The sequence below is a fragment of the Vigna umbellata genome, chromosome 5 (genome assembly GCF_029865625.1).
Source record: "Vigna umbellata cultivar VRB3 chromosome 5, Vumbellata_1.0, whole genome shotgun sequence".
Taxonomy (NCBI): Eukaryota; Viridiplantae; Streptophyta; class Magnoliopsida; order Fabales; family Fabaceae; genus Vigna; species Vigna umbellata.
Window position 1 is genome coordinate 55121279 of NC_142169.1, and position 13075 is coordinate 55134353.

Consider the following 13075-nt stretch of genomic DNA (forward strand, 5'->3'; position numbering starts at 1 on the left):
TAAAAACATAATATTATCTTGAACGGTCTCAAACACTAAATAATGAAAATGTATCTAATATTAAAAAAAATAAAGACCTAAATTAAAGAAATAGTCAGACTCAATTGAAAACCAAAGCCTAAACTTTCCCTTTTTTACCTACTTAAATATGTTTTAGTTGTAGAACCAAAGTATAATAACAAAAGAAGTAGTGTCAAAGTCCTTCAATACTAGTGTTTAATTGTAATTAGTTTTTCCTTTACGCTTTTTATGTTTTTCATTTTTCAGGTGACATGGAATTTGTGCAAATATAATCACTGATGTCTCTTGGTTTTCTTCAAAGTTAATGCCTCTTGAACATTAGAAGTTTTTTTTTTTCAAATATGGTTTGCCAATTGTGATGTTTTTATGCTTTAGAAAATTTTACAGTTTTGTTAGAAATTGTCCCAAATTGGTGTTTGAGGCATGGAAATTTAAGGAACAACCATATAAAAATGTTGTTTGATTATTTACTCACTTTCCGTTATATATTATCTTTGGTTTCTCATTGAGTCACGAAATAAAGTCGAAATTTCATGTTTATGTTTTCAACATGGTCGAGAGTCCTTTACATCTATGAGAAGAAAAACAGTTAACATTGTGCTTTTTGGAGATACTAAAACGCCAAATGAAGGAGAAGTAATGTTATTGAAATGGAGGAAGAAAATAAGGAAAAAGCCTTTCCCTACTCTGATTCTATAAGCCAATATCTTTTAATATATATTTGTATGTTTATTTCCGGATATGATTCAATTTACGAGCTTTAACATCAATTTCGTCTTGTTTTTATTTTCTACTAGATTATATTCCACAATATTCCCATATATATTTCAACATACGCATTTCACTTTAATATAACTCAAAATTCTGATTCAAAATTATATAATTATATTATTTTATTACACATAGATAATCAATTATTATATTAATTCTATAATTTAATACAAACAAATTCATACAAATATTACTTTTTAATCTTAATATTACCATTTAACAAAGAAACGTGTACCTATGCATCAATAATTAGTTATTATAAACTGAATGTCTACATTAATAATAATATCTACTCATATTTTTGTTTAAATTTCTTAACTTCAATTTCATGTTACTCTAACCTTTTTAACAGAGATAAAATATGTTTGCATCTTATATCATATTCCTATGTGCAAGTTATTTTTCATTATAATGCTTTACGGGTAAAATAATCACGTGTTATGGGTAGCAGGTATTTTATTATCTGTTTATAAATGAATCGGGTGTGAGTATTATATTATTTCTACTTACAAATATTTGTTACCTGCAAAAAATAAAAATAAAAATTTAATTTATATTTGATTAATTTAAATTTAATTAAAATTAAAATTATTTAAGTTTTATTAAGTTAAATTTAAATAAAATTAAATTTTAATTTATATTATATTTTTATATATTTTTGTAATTTTATTTTAAAAATTTATAAAAATATATTTTTAAATTATTTGCAAGTATTTCTTAAACAAGTATTCGTCCGAATAGCAGCCAAGTAACAAGTAGATTTTGTTTTTGTAGGTCAGATAACAAATAAACAATATCCTTGTCCGACCCGATCCATTACCATCCCTAGTTATACTTTCTAAAATCTATTACTTTAACATACAAAAATCAATATTAAAATAATAGTATTTATTTTTAATTAATTTGTTATATAAAAAAAAAGAAAAATACAAATGATTAATTTATTTTATCTTATTATCAAACCCTTTATCTAAATATTATATTTATAATTATACATAATTATAACACTTAAATATAATTATATAAATAAATTACTTATAAATATAATAATAATTATATTAATTTTCTTCACATAAATTTAAGAGAAAAAAAAACAAAACAAAAACCTCAGATTAGTTATATATAAAATCATTAACTTTTACACTGCTCTCACCAGTGTTTGATTCTTATGTTAAAGCATATTTCACTTTAGACGTTTACAATGTTAAATACTTGTCATTTGGAAAGTGAAAGCATTTTTTTTTTCATATATGAGCAATTAAATAAAAAATCTATATAATTTTCAAGAAATTATCCCACGTAAAACAATTTCCATAAAGAAAGAGTTTTTTTAGTTGAAGTATCTTACTATGGTATGTATATATTACGAAGCCATAAAAGAAAGACAAATTTTCGAAAGAATTCATATATTTATATTGTTCTTAACAAACTTCGCAAGATATATAACTCCTATTTTTTTATAAGCTATTTATTTAATTTAGGTCTTATTTTTTTAATATGAGATATATTCTATTTAGTGTCTGAGACCATTTAAGATAATAATGTCTTTTGTTATTGTAAAACCCCATAAATTGGTATTTTAAAGGTGGTGATAGTTTAAAAACAGTGAGACTCGATTATTTTAATATTAAATAATTTATTTATAAATATTTTTATTATAAACGAGTTTCATTATTTTAAAATGTACCATCTTTTTAGAAAATACTTTTCTAGAGTTATCTACCTTCTTTCTAAGAGTTCTAAGTCCTGAGTCATCTCTTTGACAATCAGGAAGTGTCTAATCAACCACGGTGACGAGGTCTACATTTCTATCCGATCAATTTTTGGAATAGAGCAAGTAAATTTCAGTTCCTTTTTGCTTTCCGCTCTATAATCGCGTCAATGCATGGAAGTTTTCATTGCATGTGTGTCTTGTGATGTTCTTTGAGCTTCTTGGTAATTCTAAGGTTCTAAGGACTTTTTCCTTTTTCAATTTGGTGTTTCGTAGGTGTTTCTAAAAATTTCTTGTGTGAGAAGTAATTGGGGTCTTCTTAGAGTTTGGTATCATCAATATAAGGTAAGGGAAGCAAATTCGTTTTCATATATGTATTAGGAAGATTTTAAATCTGTTGTTTTGGTGTGCATGCAATTATGTGATAGCTTGTATGTGTTGAATTGATAAAAATAATATTTTTTGTGATTAATGATGTGCCTTGAGATTGTATGAATATATGAATGTTATGCAAGTGTATGTATGCTGAAATGAAAATGGTTGAATTGTAAAACATTGTTGATGATGTTATTGGTAAAAAGGGGAGGAAAATATATCAATTGGTGGTCTAAATTGAGGAGTATTGGTATACAATTTCTTGGAGTATTGAGTTTAAAGAGGAACCTACAGTTAAGGGTGTTTTATGACTGGTTTACATCTTTAGATGGTTAAGTTATGATGTTGAGTTGAGAGAAAGAATGTGAGTTCAATTACTAATTGTCTTGGAGTGAAATTTGGAGTTTTGATAGGTGAGTTTTTTAGTACAAGGTTGGTTGGGTAAAACCAAATTTTAGGGACTGTTTTGAAGTAGAGAGTTGGTAAGGCTGTGTTGCATGATTTTAGGTATAATTAAGGGAGTTTTGAGTAGTGAATCTCTAAAGGAGTAGGTATGTGTTGAATTGGATGATGTAGGGACTGTTGTTAAGTCTATTAAGACTTGCTCAAACTATTAAGACTTGTTCAAGCTGTTAGTTGTAGAAAATTTGTGTTGAAAGGTATAAAATTGAGTTTGAGTGGTTTAAAGTAGTTAAGTTAGCTTGAGATATAAAAATTGAGTTAGGAAAGTGTTTTTCAGTGTTGCTCAGCGCATAGGAGGCCTTAAGGAACATTAGAATGTGTGACGAAAGTTTCCAATTTCAGATTTGAAGTGTATCTATGAGAGGTTAGTAATTACTCTGAAAAATCCACAACTTGCTAATGCTCTTATCTCTTTTCAATTTCACACTTCCTAAAGTAAATCCACAAGTTGTTGAAAAAGCGACAACTCAGTTGTTAAATTTGTTGGTTTTCAATTTGTTTCTCTCGAGACAAATCCACAGGTTGTAGAAATGTTCACAACTAGGTTGTGGACCTCTCTGGTTTCAAAGTTTGAATCACCTTGTTTACTTCCATGCTTATGTTTATGGTACTTTGATGTATGATCAGTGGTGTTATATCTTGGTATTCAATGTTAAAGTGTATGGACATATGTATGATTTCAAATGGTTTTCAAGGTTGGTAAAGAGAGTTCCAAGGAGGAACTTCTCAATGGTGGTTTCAAGTATTGTAAGTATGAATATGGGAAGTTCAGTCTTGGAGTTCAACCTAACATTCTAATGGTCACTCATTCTCAAGTAGAGAGGGGTTGCGCATGTTGTGAGAATAGTAGGAGGTCCTAGTTTAGGGGCTTTACCTTGGCCTAACGCGAGTGATAACAGACTAACCTTGTATGATGGCTTGGGGTGGGCCAATTGTTTCACCACAACAAGTACACGAACTGTAATAGCACGATATTCATACTAATCTAGATAGTCAAGTCAAACGGTTGTCATGCATAAAGTGTTTGGTTGATTTGGTGTGAGATATGTATCATTAAGTAAAATGTTTAATATGTTTTTGATGTATTACGAAAATGTTTTGTATCACTAGCTTACCCTTGCTTTTGTATTGTTTGTCTTTGTGTATGTTTTTTCTTTTGCAATGATCATCTTAATGGTATAAGCTTAGGAGACAATATCTTTTCAGTTATTCTAGCGAGAGGGGAGGGTGAAACAAATGAGTTGGTAGATGGATCTATAAAGGTATATCTATTGTCTTCTTGTAAGTTCATTTTAATCTAAGTGGTTCTGTAACGTAATATTTTAGTAATTTTATACCATTAAAATGAGATATTACAACTTAATGCCAAGAGTTTATAATTGGCTTAATTTTTGAGCTCAACGAACTAATGCACAATATATACCAACGAGATGAGCTGCTTTTAAAGAAAAATAAGTTCTAAGTAAAAAATAATAAAGTAAATGTTCTATACACTAAAAAAATAGAAGAGACAATTCTTGTAGTTTTTTTTAGTTAACAATTATTTATTTCTACTCCAAATTTATGTGTTAAAATTATAAAAAAAATATGTTATAATAGAAAAAAACAATTCAAACTTTGAAGATTTTGTTATAAATAGAATCAATTTATAATAAACCTTAATCTTTTTTAATTGTTTTATAAAATTGAATTAAACTTAAATTTTACTATTTTATTATTTTATCAAAATAACTTATAAAATTATATTTTTTTATACTTTTGAAAAAGAAAAAAAAAATTGTAAAAGGGCATGTTTTCCATTTGTTTTATAAACATAAGTTATTAGTTTTTAAAATAAATATAAGTTATTAGTTTTTAAAATAAATATAAGAAATAAATAAATATACTACTATATTAGCATAAATTTAATGAGATAATATTTTATTTGTTTTGATAAATATAAGATAGTATTTAATATGAAAAATATATAAAAAAACATGAAGATGTTTTCTTTTATTGATTAATGCGTCACAATGCAATCCATCTTCACTATTCCACACTTTCTAAAATTATATATATTTATGAATTACATAAAAGGAATGTATAAATCTGTTTTTTTTTGTCTTTCTTGTGTTTTCATTTGTATTATTGAAATATAAAAATAATTAAATTATTGATAGAGATAGGGTAATTAAAGTTATGAACAAATTCATTTAAGAAACCAAAATATTATTTTAACATAATATATTTATGATTCATTTTACTCATGGTTCATCTTCTTTATTTTTATCTACCGTAAAATCTTTATTTTGTCTTGAATTTTTAAATAGTTTTTCTCTTAAACTAATTTGCAACCTTTAAACAACATTCAAATCAGTTTAAATTATTGAAAAAAAAAACTATATAATGCCATGTATATAACATGCCAAATAATAATATAAATCATTAAGTGAAACAACACATAATTAATCAAGCAAAGGAATATATAATTCAGAAAATCTAGAATACTATTACAATTATTTTAAACATCTGAAACAAATTTAGGATTTATCTACAATGTTAAGAAACTATGATTAAAACATAAACTGAGTTTTTCAAAAGAGTTCTAAACAGAAGAACTGAAATCTTAAACTACACAGTTGCACCATCGTCTCCCTCCATAGGTAGTTTGATTCCTAATTCCTCATCTGCTCACACCATAAAGGTGATGATTGAAAAAGAAGAGAAACAACACAAAAAAACATAAGCAAAAATATGGATAAACTAATGCACAAAAGAATTTATCATATAATCATTAAACAAGTAAGATTGATAAGCCAAGTCAATAACACAATCTTAGAACACCAATCACATCAAAAGACATTATTCTAGACTCAATTATTCGAATAAAACACATTCATGTTGGACTACAAGGAAGTTTAACACTTGTGATGTATAACATTAACCCACAAGGTAAATTCTATACAAGTCACTAAAACTTCAAAAAAAGCTTTTCACCAGAACCTCTTTGAACCCCTAGTTCATTCTCATCTATATGAGTTTAAGTGACTAGTAAAGTGTTAGGATAACTTTCTCTCTTAGTCCCTACTTTAATAATGCACTTCCTAGAAACATACTTCATAAATATTTTCCCTTGAAAATCCTATCATACTTATAGTTCATATCTCAACATATTCATACCATACATAGTATCATCCATACACTTATATATACGGCCAATACTTCTCATATGACTCAAATCCACTAAAACAATTTATCATGGCATTAATTGAATCACTCTTTTAGTCTTGCTCAGCAAGATCATCCACTTGGTTAACGACTGAAAAACTTGTCCAACGATAGTAGCACTAGGATAATTCTCTTAATAAATCTCTCGACAAGCTTAGTACGCGCCTAATGAGAGCACCATTGGAGCTCCCAGAAATTTATATGCCAAAATTCACCTAATGAAGACCAAAAGCGTTCAATGATAAGTCAGTAAACTCTCTAACTTTAGAATTGCTAAGTGAAAAGATTATTGTCTAGCGACCACAAAGTCAGTAGGCTCTCTAACTTTGGTGTCACCCAGCGAAGCAACCGTTAACCCAATGAATTTGTATAATTGCAAAAAATGAAATTTTGCAATTATGCAGATTTAGACCTATCAAGTTCCAATCTAATACTTCAATCATAGTACAAACATACAAATTTGATGTCTTTCAGTGAAAGCCAGTTCAAGCCATCACATTCATTATACTATTCATCAAATTCCTAAAATTGATCATATAACCTAAAATATGTAAACTTAAGATTTTGTATTCTCTAGTTCAATTGCACATGTTCATTAAAATTAACAATTTCTCATGCAATCACATATGCAATTACTCATTCAGTCAATTTGAACTAGTTTAGAATTTATAATAGTTGTAAATAGCTTCCTTAAGCTTTGTAACAACTTAAACAGTTCAAAATCCTAAAATTAATCAGGGTATGCCATTAGAACAATTGATCAATACAGAAATGACTCTAAAAATACATGTAGACTAGATAGACCCATATGCAAAAGAAGAACCGATTGAACTTAGAAAAGAGGCAAAAAACTAACTTACTTAAATTGATAAATTCATCGCTTAATCTTGAAGAGGTCGCCACAAAGAGTAATCCTATGTCTCGATTCTTCAAAAAGATAACTCAAGAGTGAGAAAACTTAGAGAGAAAATAAAGAACTCTAAAAATGTGATTTCTAAATATATGACGTGTTTTAAAATAATAAAACTTGTTTATTTATACTTAAGTCTTTTATTATTAAAATAAATTAAGTCTCACTATTTTAAATATACGTACTATCAATTATAAAACATCATTTTATAGATTCTTATATATATATATATATATATATATATATATATATATATATATATATATAAATAAATAAGTAAACTCTTTCTATATTACAAAGAATACACTAAAAATCATAAAAATCACAAATTAAATTATGTTTCTTTATCATTTGATATGAATGTTGAATATATAACATAACTTATTTTAAAAGCATGATCTTTATAACTATATAACTGATAAGAGTGGACATTACCTCAAGAGATTAATGTTCATTCTTTTATCCATTGTTGTCTTGTTGTAGAAGTTGTTCCTCTTTTTTTATTTGAGTCACTTTAATTAATTCTTAATCAACACATGCAAATAAATACAGTAATGTATGAGAAAATTTTGGAACAAGACCTCCGAGAAGCTAATTTTAAAAAGAAAGGAAAATTTTAGGAATACAAAACAAATAAACATAAGCAAAGAATTTGATATGTAATGTAACGAAGAGAAATAACCTAAAATATGAAAATAAATGTTTTTTAAGAAACATCTTTTCCAAAATAAAGAATATATATATATATATATATATATATATATATATATATATATATATATATATAAAGATGTTGTATATTATTCTATTATAATTATTTAATTTTTATGAATTTAAAATTGCATACCTGGATTGTTGTAAATAAATGATATAGTCTGGTTTAGATTTTCAAACCAAAGCTTCTTAATAAATGTTATATCTATTGATCTCAACAATGGTGTGTTGATGTTGCCTCTTGAAAATATTTTCATACTTGGAACATTGCTAACCCTTAAAGTTTGTAAACTAGGCCAATCATGAGTTCCATGATAACGACTGAAATTCACCAACTTTGGAAGATTCTTCAATACTAGACATTTCATTTGGGGAAAATTGGTAGATGCATTTTCATCTTCATCACTCGAGATCACTTGCTTTAGTTCTTTACAACTATACAGCCTCAGTAATTTGAGTTTCTTAAGATATTTGGAGGAAGAAAGTGAAAATAAACTTTCAATGCTATCACAATGGACAATGAAAAGTGACACCAAATTTGAGAAGAATGGAACATTAGGTTGTTTGTTCCATATAAATTTCAAATTATTTAGGTTCCTCAATGACATTTTCGTCAGTTGAGGAAACATTTCTTGCATAGGATGATCATCTTCAAGAATGAATATTGTAACCAATGATTCACATTTGTCTAAAGTCAAATCTTTCATGTTGTTGAATCTTATGATCAGTCTAGAAGAGATGACACTTAACAATTTATTATTGTTGCTTAAAGTCAAATTTTCTATCTGACAAAAAGATTCAGAAGACAAACTATAGTGCCAAAGATCTTTAATATGTTGATCTATTATATAAAGCACCTTCAACTTTTCCAATGACAACTGTAAAAAAATAATTTACAGTTTTAAATTTCAAAAATAGGAAACAACAAATCAAAGTAAAACAAAACTAAAAACCATGACTACGTACAAGTTAATACATTTTCTACTTTCATTCCATTTTCAATACAAAAAGTAAATAAATTATAGGATAAATAATGAGTTTAGTATAAAAAAATATTATCACATCTCATTTTTAGTAAAAAAATAAATAAAAATCTTTTTTTAAAAAAATTATTTTGTTAGTTTTGTTTATCAAAAAATTAATAATCTTTAGTAAATATAAAAAAAAAAAATTAACCTTAATACAATTAATCTTGCTATTATCTCAACTCTACGTAAATGTATTTTAAATTCACAGTTTTTATTACATATATGTCAATGTTAATGTTTCCTGATAAAAACACATGACAATTAATAAATATCAAATATATGCGCCTCATCTATTAATATCAAAGACCATACAAAACTAACAAAATTAAAAAATTCTATTATTTTTTTTGTTGTACTAAAAATAAAATATAACAATATTTATTTTATTAAGCTAACTATTTATCCTGATTATATATAATAATAATAACAATAATAATAAACATGAGTAGAAATATAAAAACTAGAAAAATTTTAATTTGCATGCACAGCATGATAATGAATATTATACATATGTAATTTAAAATTGAAACGTACCGAATTTGGAAAGAAACATGTTGAAACAGCTTCTTTCAAATCATTGCGTTCTTCAACAAATGTCATTAGAGAAGGACAATTTGTTATTTTCAGTATTTCCAAGGATGGAAATTCTGACCCAAAAGGAAATGCAGTATACAAATTTCTTAGATTTTGAAGAGTAACCTCCTTTAATTGAGAAAAAATGACTTTTTCTTTTTCTTCCTTTTCTTTTCTGATGACCACGGTCTTATGCAAGGAATCACAATCCAAAATTTTCATATTTGTTAAAGTTAGAGGAATTGGCAACCAACGAAGAAACCCACATCTTTCTACTTGTAGGGTACGTAGATTTTGATATAACCTAACACATTCTTTGTCGATGATGTGAGTTAAATTAGGAAGATTAAGCAAAATCAATTCATCTAATTCGTGGAGGAGCTCTATAGAGTTAGGTATTTCCTTCACCAGTATTACCATTTTCAATTGATCGCAATTACTCACAAAGACTTTCTTCAATTTCATCTTCTCGGGCGGTGTCTCAAAGGAGGCTACATAGAGCAACAGGTTACAACCATCTAATCTCAATTCATCCAACTCAGATAAAGTGTTATTCGTTGGAGCTAAGAAATCTACTAAAATTGCTTGGTTGATTGTGAACTCTTTTAAACAAAGACATTCTTCTATTATCAAAGTTTTCAAGCTTGAAAAATCTCTCCTAATTTTGGAAAACCTCCTGAATTTTGAGAGAGACTTTAGCTCCACTTTACTTAATCTTGGGAAGGACAAAGAATTTTCCATGAAGTCACCTACTACTTGCACTAAATCCTCACATGCCTCTAACTTTAATTCCTTTATTTCGGAAAACCCTGTGGAAAAGGATGATGGATAGAATAGAACCCTTACAGAGGGACAACTTTTGAGGTGTACAATTTGCAGACTTTTGAAGTCAAAATATTCTGCAATATCCGAATTGAATAATGACACCATCTCATATACTTGGATTAACTTTAATTCCTCTATTCCTCTAAAATACTTACGCTTTTCATCCACAAGTGTAGAATCCAAAATTTCAAATAGATATCGTGATGTTTCACAACACTGAATTTCAATAACTCGAAGCTTTTTTGACCTCTTCATCAAAATAGATATAAATTCAGTCAACTTTCTATCACATTTTTTTGCTCGAAACACTACAATGTTAGTGAAATGTGAAGGTCGAAGGTTATGCATTATTTTGTGTAATTCCTCAGCGTCACCAATCTCATATTCAACAATCGTTGAAAACCAATCATTCTGTAAAACATCATTTCTTCTCTTGTTACTATTTTGCATATAAAATAATTTTACAAAAGAGTAATTAAACTTAAATCTTTCATCTATCATGAGAACTTGCAGAAATAACTAACCGATAATTCAAAAATATCTGTCAGAGACGCTTGGTTTTCCAAGATTACTGATTTTGTTCTTCCCAAACCAAACTTTATTATGTTGGGACAATGGTTCACTGTCACTTTCTTTAATGATGTCCACTCAATGATATCTCCAGAAAAATATTTCCTTAAACTCGGTAAGCTTTCAAAGTGTAATTGGTTTGCTTCTGGATATTCTATTTCAATAATCGTCTCTTCTTTAGCAAGAAGAAGATTCCTATGTAGACCCTGTATCATCCATGTATATGTAAACAAAAAAAAAATAAAAAACAAAAAAAGGAATAAAAACATGTAAATATATAATAAGTATTTCCTAATGCATTGATAATAAGTAGATTTCATTACAAATTGTTGAGATTCTTCTTTTCCTAATGCATTTTTATAAGTATTTTTTAATTTAATTAATTTTTTTTAAATTCATTATTTGATTGAAAATTAAATCTACATATATATAGAGAGACTGTAAGTTCTCACCATCATCTTTCTTGCTGCCTGCTCATTGAATCCATACCGTTGCAGCAATCCAATAGTCTTCCAAGGCTGAAACACTACTTTTAGAAGCGTGTTCTTTGGTTTGTGTATTAAATTGTTTAAATTATTTTATTTTAATTTTTTTAACTTTAAAAATAAAAATGGGATAATGTGTTAGTTCGTTATATCCTATCTTTAATAATATTACAAAAGTTTATCTATAATTATATATACACCTTTTTGGTATTTTCTTTTCCAATTTTATCCTCTAAATTATTACCTTTTAAATTTAAATAATAAATATTTTAGTAATTATATTTTTCAGTTTTATTATTTTAATAACTATATTTTTGAATTCAAATAATTGCTCGTTATAAAAGAATTATATACTTTTTATTATTTTAGTAACTATTTTTATAAATTTAAATAATTATTCATAATAAAAAAATTATTTACACAATATTACTTATAATATTGTTTTATTTTTTTCTAATTTTTTCCTTTTAAAATTTAAATAATTTATAGATATTTACAAAAGTTGCATATACATATATGATAATATATGTGTTTACGCTGGTTAATAATAATAAAATTAAAGATAAAAACACATTAAAAGAAAAAAAAAACATATTTTCTAATATTAACTCTTACTTTTAATTGAGAACAGGAAAATATAAGGTATAAATAATGAACATGATTAAAAAGTATAGACAAAAATATAATATCATCTAAAATTTATATATATTTTATAGGTCAATGATTATGTGTTTTATTTTTTTCAAATATGAATAGACTAAAAGAAGTATACAAATAAATTTTAAAGACATACATAAAGAGAGTGAGTGTGTGAGAAGGGAGAGAGAGGTTAATATACTATAACAAAGTATTTCAAAATTTGTCTTTAAAAAAGTAAAGTAATTCATTAAATTTTTAAAACAATAATACCGTAACACACCTTTATATTCATCATGTATAAAGAATAAAATAATTATAAAAGCAAAAATTTTTATATTTTAAAAAATGTATTCAATCAACGTAAAAAATTTAAATATGTCAAATAATATTTTTCTTTTAATAGTTAAAAGTTATCATGGCTACCTGGAACACCAGAGTTGGCATGTGGTAGTCGGGAAAATGTCAGCAACCTGAAATAATACTTTTATGCATAAATTTCTTTATATAACTTATAAAAAAAATACTTTTTTTATCTTCTAAAATCCTTTTAAATAATCTAAACAAATCATGATCCTAATACGTGTAACAGCATATCATCAGTGAGATAAAGAAGCTAAATAAAATTTCAACTAACTCATCCGATTGATAATATTAAATAGTACCTGCTTGAGACGGTTTAGGTTGTATTATGCTCAAATTGGAATTGCGCTGATATTGGAATTGTGGAAGAAATCGAAGGTTTTATAAATCTCCAATTAGAATATTGAAAGGTTCTGTTCTTTTC

General features: G+C 26.4%; 1 protein-coding gene across 1 annotated transcript; it reads right to left on the reverse strand.

The window, feature by feature from the left end:
* Positions 1-5790: 5790 nt before the first annotated feature.
* LOC148198655 (uncharacterized) lies at positions 5791-13061 on the reverse strand. The gene is made up of 9 exons (XM_088091830.1): positions 12954-13061; positions 12715-12761; positions 11620-11685; positions 11122-11373; positions 9734-11008; positions 8305-9049; positions 7893-7981; positions 7408-7474; positions 5791-6006 (listed from the first exon to the last, which is right to left on the reverse strand). The coding sequence occupies exons 2-7, from the start codon at positions 12733-12735 to the stop codon at positions 7917-7919; spliced, it is 2424 nt and encodes an 807-aa protein (XP_087947956.1). The 5' UTR covers positions 12736-12761; positions 12954-13061; the 3' UTR covers positions 5791-6006; positions 7408-7474; positions 7893-7916.
* Positions 13062-13075: the final 14 nt, after the last annotated feature.